The following is a 9,458-nucleotide window of genomic DNA, read 5'->3' on the forward strand; positions in this document are numbered from 1 at the left end:
AGACAATTCCCCCATTCACCAAAGGCACCAGTGAAAGAAAGCACAAAGGAGGAAGGAGCGCAGGGATAAGGAACAAGAAAACTTTCCAGGTCAGTCATATCTTTGTACCTGCGCCCTTAATGGACTGTGCCATATAGCTTTAGAGAGGAAAGGTCACAGCTCAACCTTCTAGTCACACAAAATGCACTAAAGTTACCCATAGAAAAGAGATGCATTGTTAATGAGACTTGTACCAAAACTGTTATCTCCATTCACAAGGTTTCTTTGCTATGTACTAAGAATTGCTACAGTTCAGGTCACTAACTGTACCAAAAGTTCATTTTAGCTGTTTCTGTAGATAGATTTCTCAAAAAATGTCTTTGTGGGGTTGAGTTGTGTCTTTGGACAAGAGAGGTGTTCCCACAGCAATAATACACAACAAACATATCAGTTTGGGAGATGGGAGGAGATCATCTATTCATTCTATGTCTTGGAGCAGAGGTCCTTTTGAAGTTCTTGAGGACAGGTAAAATGGGAAAACTGAAGTTCATTCTTTCTAAGCTATCTTTACACTCCTTACCTGGGACAGTTGGCTCCAGGGTAACTTGAAGCCATTACCAGGCTGCAATCATTCCTAATTGCTTAACATTAGGTCAATTCAGTAGATTTCTACTAGACTTACAGATGAATTCAACCCAGCTCTAACCCTAGCTATGCATAAAGTCATGACAAAGGTCACAAAAAAATTATTATTCATGTCTATAAATAACTTACTCCTGATGACTTTTAAGAAGCACAAAGCTTAATTTTCAGTCTTATTTTGTTCCAGAAGACAAAGTACCTTCTTTCGGTAAACAGACTAAGTCTACTGGATACTGAAGTATCGAAATTATGGAATTTCTGAAAGCTAAAGAGCAGATTTGAATCAACATTATGGAAAGAGAAACATGCCTTCAGGAGTTATTAGAATGAAACTATTTCAGTCCTTTCATAGCCAAGTCTAATCATCCCGAGAGCAACAGATCATATAACCTCTCCATTGATACGTGGAAGGAATACAATCCCAACAGTTTGGGCATGTAGTAACTCCATGCATTTTACAGCAAAGGTCTGTATGTCTGAGGGCTATCAAAGGCTGGGATGCTTCCAAAGGCAAACAGTTTATGCAGAGGCAGATTTGATCAAGGCTCATGTTTTCCAAAAGGCAGCTAGCTTACTTCGGACATTTTGAAAATCCTTTCCGTAGAGCTCACCCACTGTGCTGTTCAGGCTGCATATTTTAAGAAGCAGAAAACTGCCAAGCCAAAAGCACAAAATTTGTCTCTAAGAGGAGCAAGGAGAAGATGAAGAGCAAAAGTTAACAACGCAGCTCATTGCAAGCTTCAGAGAATACAAAACATTTGTTTTAGACAACTAAAAATACTTTTTTTTTTTCTATGACCACTTCCTCGTCTGCCGAACACGATACACCGAGGAATGTAAGTCTTCAGAATCAAAATACGTATAATACTAAGAAGAAGCAGTCCCAGCTTTAGAAACTTTTTAGTTGGTTGAGACTATGTTTTGCATAGTACAAACAACAGATTATCAGCCACAGATAAAAGTGAATATTGATTTCTTTACCAAATTAATACTAAAAGAAGGGGGAAAACAAACAAACAAACATATTTTCTTAAGATCACTTGAAATATTGTTGTAACTGTCAATATAGTTATAGGTAAAACTACGATTTTTGCCTTCTGACTTTCTCTTTCTATGTGACACAAGTGAATTGTATGAAAATGCCCTCTGGGAAAGCTAGACTTCAGATCAGACTTCATGACATAATGATCAGACTTCAGAGAAACTTTTATGGAAAGTATCTTAAGTTAGGATTCTTTCCTTTGTTAAAGTAAACTATTAGAAAATCTTACCCTTTTAATGGAGAAAAAAAAAAAGCTGATTTAAAGTCATGAGTAGAGTGACAATTCACTTTTGAAAATCCTTTTTTTTTTTTTTTTTCATATTTAGCTATATAACAGTGTGTACAGCAACATCAACAGTGCAGCTGTGAGGCTGCCAATAGTGGTTCCAACTGTGATTTTTTTTTCCTTTTTAAAGTTTTTTTCTTAACCTTTTTGCTTCCAAAGACAGAAAACAGTCAACTACTTCGTACAGATGTCAGATGAAGGAATCTACAAATTCATTTTGTTGCACAGTTGCTATTTGCATACTAACCTAGCAACAATTTAATGTCATGTGTTGCACTATTTGGAACACTGGAGCAACAACTTGTTCAGCAATCGTGAATTATCAACTCCTGCACTTGATTTATTTGTAATTGCCTTCTATTGTAAGCCAAGAAAGAAAAGCAAAAAAAATGATAGAAGAGGGTGCCGGCCACGCTTGCATGCCAAAAAAAAAAAAAAAATGCTTTAAATAAGACTTAAAATTGAGGCAGATTATTAGACTTTCAGAAAAGTTGCTTAATACACTCAAAAAGTCAGTTTTAATAGTTCGTAACACAACAGTAGGCAATTCTCATACAGTAAGAGATTAGTAAAGTAGCAAAAGTGGACAACTCAAAGTGCTGAAAGCATTTATATTATCTGTTACTTGTTTCGCTAATTGCAACTTCAGTTATTCCCCAGAATATCACCATCTGTCCATGCCGATGAAAAGCTGGAACAAAACAAAGCGAACTCTTGGTGCTACAAGCTTGTCCTATGAACTGGCTTTGCTTGACTCATGCCTCAGTCACCAACAGTGGGTCTACTGGATATCTGTTTCCCTTCTCTAAAAGAGAAAGTGAGCTACAATGATTAAGTACTAATAGGTGAACTCACATGATTCTGGTTTTGGTGCATCTACAAAAGTAACCCTCTCCAATTTTCCCTTCCTACAGGCAGCAATAAAAAGATTCTTCGCTTACCATCCTCCTCCCTGATATAGCCTCCATACCTATCCATCTAATTTTTCCTTCTACATCAATCCATTATAAAAGGAGAGCTGACAGAACATTTCTGACTGTGAGGTATGCCCCGATCTGCAGACTTTCCTGTAAACTTTCAGGTGTGGTTTTTTTTTCCCCGCTACTTTCTGCCACACTCAACACACCAGAATATTGCCCTCAGTTGACCTTGCAGCACACTGACACATTACAGATGCATCATTTGACTTTTCAATTTTATCACAGTATAGGAAGAATGGACAGTCCAAGGAGATAGCATCAATGAAAATGCATCTAGTTCAAATGTCAACATTGTCACATAAAAAACACAACAGGGACAACTCAAAGAGAATATATTGAAGATTCTGCTGCCCTTAAAAATCAATTTAAGCTGCCATTATAGGTCTGCAAAAACTCTTAACTTTGTTCTTCATAGGGTTGTATTAACTTTAAAAATCCTGTGGTGTACCGCCATGCCATCAAGCTTATAAGACAGAAACTTAGATCTGTCTCAGCAAGTCCGGATCTTTGTTTTTTTAAGTATCTTTAATACAGCATGAAGTGAGCCCTAAAACAAGTACTAACTACCACACTTCAAATCCAAAACATGTTCTGTGGTTATTTGATTAGAAACTGCATGTAAGTCTATTACAGTCAGCTAATAGCATCAGCATAACTGTTACAACAGCGTTTAGTCTGAGAATACCTAGAGAACAGATGGACGAACAGCAAGTTCCCACATACATACTGATTACTTACAAGGCTTCAGAAGAGCTGGTAATGTCTTGTATTAGACAAGACAATAGCACCAAAGCAAGCATTGCTTCCTACCTTGGTTAAAGAATTAGCATAGACCAAGTCACACTGCAGCTCTCCAAAACTCTTCACAACAGAAAAGAGCTGCAACCAAAATAATGATATTCAAAAAATTGTATTGCATTTACACCATGAAAATTAGTTCTTAGTAAAGGTACATTAGTTAACATTTGACTATAATTTTTCCATTATCTTAATTTTCCAGTAACATTAATTCTAACAGCCTGGGAAATACTGACTGTACTCACCTGTTGTTCTACAGACCAACATTTTAAAGTTATAGCAGCTATAAATGGCTGGAGTTGCACTTTAACTTTTTTTTTTTTAATGAAAACTGCTATGTCTATGAGTTTGATACATAAAAAACAAGAACTTTCTCAAATTATGTCACATGACTAGCAGCTTAACCAGTGTTACTCTAACCAGTGTGCAAATGGTATTTCATCACATCGGATTACATTAATCTTCTCTCTTCCCTGCTTCAATGCTGAGTCGTGTTGCCCATCTCTTTTTGTTTGTTTGTTTTATAGAGAGTACCTCCAAAGCTTTGTTTTGAATGAACCAAGGCACTCACTGCTTGATTAACCTTTAAGTCAGGCTGCACAGATTCATTCACAGGCATTCACAGCCAATTACTTCTCCCTTGCCTCCAATTTAAAAAATAAAATAAAATCTTGGAAATTCAGGAATGTGTCCCAGAACACTAAGACTCCTTGTAAAAAATCAAGACACTCAGCAGCAATGATGAGATTAGATTATCATGGCTCATAACTAGCTACTAGTTAATGCACGGAGCTAGAAAGCACAGAGGTGATACATGTGATCCTACAATTATACTATACTCATATTCTATCTGTTATTTTCCAGTCAAAAAGACATGCACATACTGCCTCCACCCTTTTTCTTGCAACACTTCTTTAAAAGCTGCTGCCTTTAAAGCTGTTGATGCACATATGCATACAAACAATCCCACACAGCAAAGCAGATTTTTTAGTAAAGAAATATACATATGTATTTTGAAAATAGGGTTTTATTGGAAGTTTATCAAAAATGTCTGATATCTTTTTTAAGAAAGGCACTTCAGACTTCAGTCCTTGTTTTTTTTAGCTTTTGGTTCTTGTGGTAGTTGAGGCAATTCACTTTCTTCAACTTCACAATGCTTTCTTTTCTTTTTCTTTGACTTTTTGTGGTCACTTTGGTAACCACTAGAGTCACTGGCAGGCAATACATGTTGCTGTTCTTCTTGCTTATGTTTTTTCTTTTTCTTCTTCTTGTTTTTATCATCACATATTCCATTCACAGGATCAACACTTTGCTCTTCTGCATTGTCCCCCCCAGTGTTATCTGTCTCATCTGGAGGCTCCCCCATGACATTATCTTCCCTGGAGTCATTCAAGCTATTTTTCTCATGTTCAAGGTTTTGAATTTCCTCTCCATTTGCACAGTCAGTGATGCTCTCAGATATTTTGGGCTGCATACTGTAAGGAAACATACAAAATAAGCTGAAATAGAAAATCTTAGGGTATGTCACACAGTGAAATGTCAAAATTTTCTGAAGCACTGTATTTACACCAAGTAGATAAAATATACAAATGGAAAATATGACTCTCTAGTTAGCGAAAAATATAAAGCCTGTTAACGCTTTCAACTTAATTTCTACTACCTGACCACCAGCAATTGCCTTGCTGAAGTCTGTATGGATAAAACAAAGAAGATGCCAGAAAAACAAAAACCAAACAATAAAAACAACAACAAACCAACCAAAAAAAAACCACAACACTAAAAATCTCAGCAGGCATCCTGCAAGTAATAGCACTGGAGAAAACGTCTAAGAAGACTCATAAGGAAAGAATGCAGTTAGAACTACGGAGGAACAGATGCCCCCAGAGTCACCGGGGACAAAATGGTTAAGCTTCATTCTGAATTCATGAAAACAATCCAGAACATCCTTTCAGATTAAACACAACTCTGTGGATCTCCAAAAATGTTATGATTTCATCACTAATATTTATATTGTACATTAAAAAAAAAAAGTTAATCCCGTTGGTAAAAAAAAAATGCTCAGCAAACGACCATTTAAAAAATTCTAAAACTCTTTCAAAGATATCACTATTAAGATTTTTAGCTAGTTGCTCTGAAAACCTAGAGGCATAAGTGAACAGATGAAGGTCATGCATTTTCTCATATCGTCTTTGAGATCAAAGATGTTTCTGCAAGCATTTAAGCCACCTGCATGTAACTACTTGTGATTATATAACCGTTAGTATGTGCACATGTGTGTAGAAATACCAACATACACATCTTGTTCAGAAATTGGAACATTTTTACTTGAAAAGCCTAGAATGTTAATTAAGAAAGTCACTCTAGTTTTCAGGTGTTATTTTGAACACGTACTATATATATACACAATCAACAGTTCACAGGACAGCAGTTAGATTTTTTAAAGCTCAGAAAATTCTATTTTTATTTTTCCAAAGAAAATTTCCATGCAAGTCCTTAACATCAAGATGTTTAATTTGACTAATACAAACTAATTATAGATGAGGGGTTGTGTAAAAACAGGGAAGCTTAAAGCCTAAGATGTTAAATCAAATCATTTAGCTTAGAACAAGTCCATTAAAACAGTTCAAAAATATTCTCTTTTATGGCACATTACCTTGTTTTGGTCAGTCCTCCTCGAATGAAGAACACTCCAGCTGCATCAGAATCTAAGTGTGATACTCGAAATTTCAGTTCATCACCTACTTTTAACCCTAACTCTTGCCACTCTACAGCTGACATTTGTTCAGGTTTAGGGATAGAAGCATTGAAGCATCCATGTATCAGACAGCCAATATGACTGGGGGCCACTTTATTAATTACACCCTAAAAAAGAAAAAGAATGTCATATAAAGCTCTATTAAAGATTATCCCTTTGAACACATAGGTGATTCATGTTCAGTTTCCTATATAGACTCTTTTGGACAAGACTTTCTACACTCAAGTTAGAAGTCTGTTTATCTAGCAAATAAGCAAAATTTTCTACACTAAAATCAAAACTATTTTTGAGAAATTTCCTCTCAGAAAGAGTAGTCAGGCATTGGAACAGGTTGCCCAAGGAAGTGGTGGCGTCACCGTCCCTGGGGGTGTTTAATGAAAGGTTGGACGTGGTGCTTAGGGACATAGTTTAGTGGGTGACATTGGTGGTAGGGGGATGGTTGGACGAGATGGTCTTGGAGGTCTCTTCCAACCTTAATGGTTCTATGATTCTTTTCATGCAGTCCTGTTCAATGAACCTGTATCTGTAAAAATGAAAGTCAAAGCATGGAATTTAGCTATAGTGAGTACATGCATCAAACAGTTACCTCTTTCCTGACAGTATAGCCATCAAACAGTTACCTCGTTCCTGACAGTAATGCCATCAGCTTTGTTTTAAAGCCATTTTAAGTCATATTTACTTGTCTGAAATTACTTCCATGTTGGTACAGCGCTACTTAGCAGCTAAAGATACAGATGACACATAAGAAGCCTTTAAGTACTCCGTTCAGTGGGTTTCTGACACATTTGCACATTAACCTTATCCACCTTTGCTCTCCTCAAAGATGAATTTGAGATGGTATGTTCATCTGCTTTCTACCAAAAGAACCTATTTATTTCTTAATGACATTTACAGAAAGGCATGTGCTATGCCGCAAAAAACATGGCATAACACCAGATATGGGAAAACCAAGTTGAGAGTTTGAATACATCTTCTGACACCAGTAAATTAAGCTTAAAGCTGCTCCCTGAGCCATGTATTTCCTTTTACTGAAAAGCAGGTGTAAGTGCTGCTCTAGTACTTAAAAGAAATAAATTCATCAGCACGCCCTAAACCTTACCGCCACTATTAAATAAGAGTAAACTCATCCATTTAAGAGTTATCTGCTTTTTAGAAAGAAACTGCTATTTAATAAATTTCACAGAATCATAGAATCACGGAATATCCGAGTTGGAAGGGACTCACAAGGATCATTGAGTTTAACTCCTGCATCCGCAGAGGACCATCCAAAAAAAAAAACAACCGATCATGTGTCTGAGAGCACTGTCCAAATGCTTCATGACCACTACCCTGGGCAGCCTGTCCCAGTGCCCGACCACCCTCTGGGTGCAGAACCTTTCCCTAACCCCCAGCCTGACCCTCCCCTGTCCCAGCTCCATGCCGTTCCCTCGGGTCCTGTCGCTGTCCCCAGAGAGCAGAGCTCAGCGCCTGCCCCTCCGCTCCCCTCGTGAGGGAGCTGCAGGCCGCCGTGAGGCCTCCCCTCAGCCTGCTCTGCTCTGGGCTGGACAAAGCAAGTAACTTCAACTGCTCCTCATGTGTCTTCCCCTCTAGACTCTTCATCATTTGTGTCACCGTCCTTCGGAGGCTCTTTTATGTCCTTATACTGCGGTGCCCCAAACTGCACACAGTACTCCAGGTGAGTCCGTGAGTCTGTACCAGTTTCACACATTTAGGAGCAGACAGCACAGAAGCGTGACAGTATTGACTACTACTATAAACTACTAGTGAACTATTATAAACTACTCACATGCTAAGAAACTACCCACATAAATTACTATAATAAACCGAAATACAACTCTGCTTAAGCCCCAACCCACTGCTTTTGACAGAGATAAGCCAAGCCTTGGTAACTTACGCAAAAAAATGCCCCGAGAGGCGCCGGTGTATTTACATACCACCATTTTTTTCCCCTTCTTGGGGCTGAAGACGACGAAGTCCGCCTCGATGTTCAGGTGCACGAAGCCCTGGTCGTCGCGGATGTCGCCGAGCTCCCCCACCACCCGCACGTTGTCGTAGGCCACCGGCACGCCCTGGAGGCTGCGGAGGAAGCAGAGCGAGCCGTGAGCGGGGCGCCCACCCCCGGGCTCCCCCCAGGCGGGCCGAGGGCTTCCCCCACCGCAGAGAGACCCCGCGGGGGCCGCCCGGTGCCCGGCCGCACCTCTCCGAGTAGCGCAGCAGCTCGGCGTCCAGCTGGGCGCGGATGCCCGTGCGCTTGCGGCCGAGGTAGCGGGGAGGCAGCGCGATGTGCCGGCGGTGCGGCGCCACCACCAGGCATGAGTAGCGCCGCCCCACCAGCCCGCGGGCCGCGGCGAAGGACGGCAGCTCGGCGGCGGGCGGCGGCGGCTCCCCGGGCACGGCCATGCTGCGGGGCCCGGCCGCGGCGCGGAGAGATGGCGTCAGGGGCCCGCCTCGGCGCGACCCGGCCGCGCCGCCGCCACGGGCAGTGACGCAGTTCCGAGGGCGCGACGCGGAGCGGAGCTGGGGGTCGGGGAGGGTGTGGGAGGGCGCGGAGGGGGGGGGGGGGGGGCGTGCTGTGGAGGAGGGATGGGTGGCATGTCACAGCGATAAAGTGCCCTGAGCGTGTGTTCAGAGTTACAGAGCCTTACACACGTATTCAGAGCCCTGACATCCTGCTGCTGGATCGCTCTTTTCCAACGTCCCACGTTTCTGTGCCTCAGAAGAGTCCTAGAATCATTAGGGTTGGAAAAGACCTCCGAGATCATCTGGTCCAACCATCGCCCTACCATCAGTGTCACCCACTAAACCATGTCCCTACACACCAGGTCCAGCCTTTCCTTAAACACCCTCAGGGACGGTGACTCCACCACCTCCTTGGGCAACCCATTCCAATGCCTGACCACTCTGAGAAGAAATGCCTCCTCATTTCCAACCTAAACCTCCCTTGGCACAACTTGAGGCCATTCCCTCTAGTCCTAT

At 41.0% G+C, this 9,458-nt stretch overlaps 1 protein-coding gene across 1 annotated transcript; it reads right to left on the minus strand.

Moving 5' to 3' along the window:
* Positions 1-4,736: 4,736 nt before the first annotated feature.
* Positions 4,737-8,921, minus strand: POLR1F (RNA polymerase I subunit F). Its single transcript, XM_080578923.1, has 4 exons — positions 8,680-8,921; positions 8,417-8,558; positions 6,381-6,589; positions 4,737-5,202 (listed from the first exon to the last, which is right to left on the minus strand). The coding sequence occupies exons 1-4, from the start codon at positions 8,880-8,882 to the stop codon at positions 4,812-4,814; spliced, it is 945 nt and encodes a 314-aa protein (XP_080435049.1). The 5' UTR covers positions 8,883-8,921; the 3' UTR covers positions 4,737-4,811.
* Between the last annotated feature and the right edge of the window lie 537 nt (positions 8,922-9,458).

Source organism: Anser brachyrhynchus (genome assembly GCF_964034855.1).
Source record: "Anser brachyrhynchus genome assembly, chromosome: 2".
Taxonomy (NCBI): Eukaryota; Metazoa; Chordata; class Aves; order Anseriformes; family Anatidae; genus Anser; species Anser brachyrhynchus.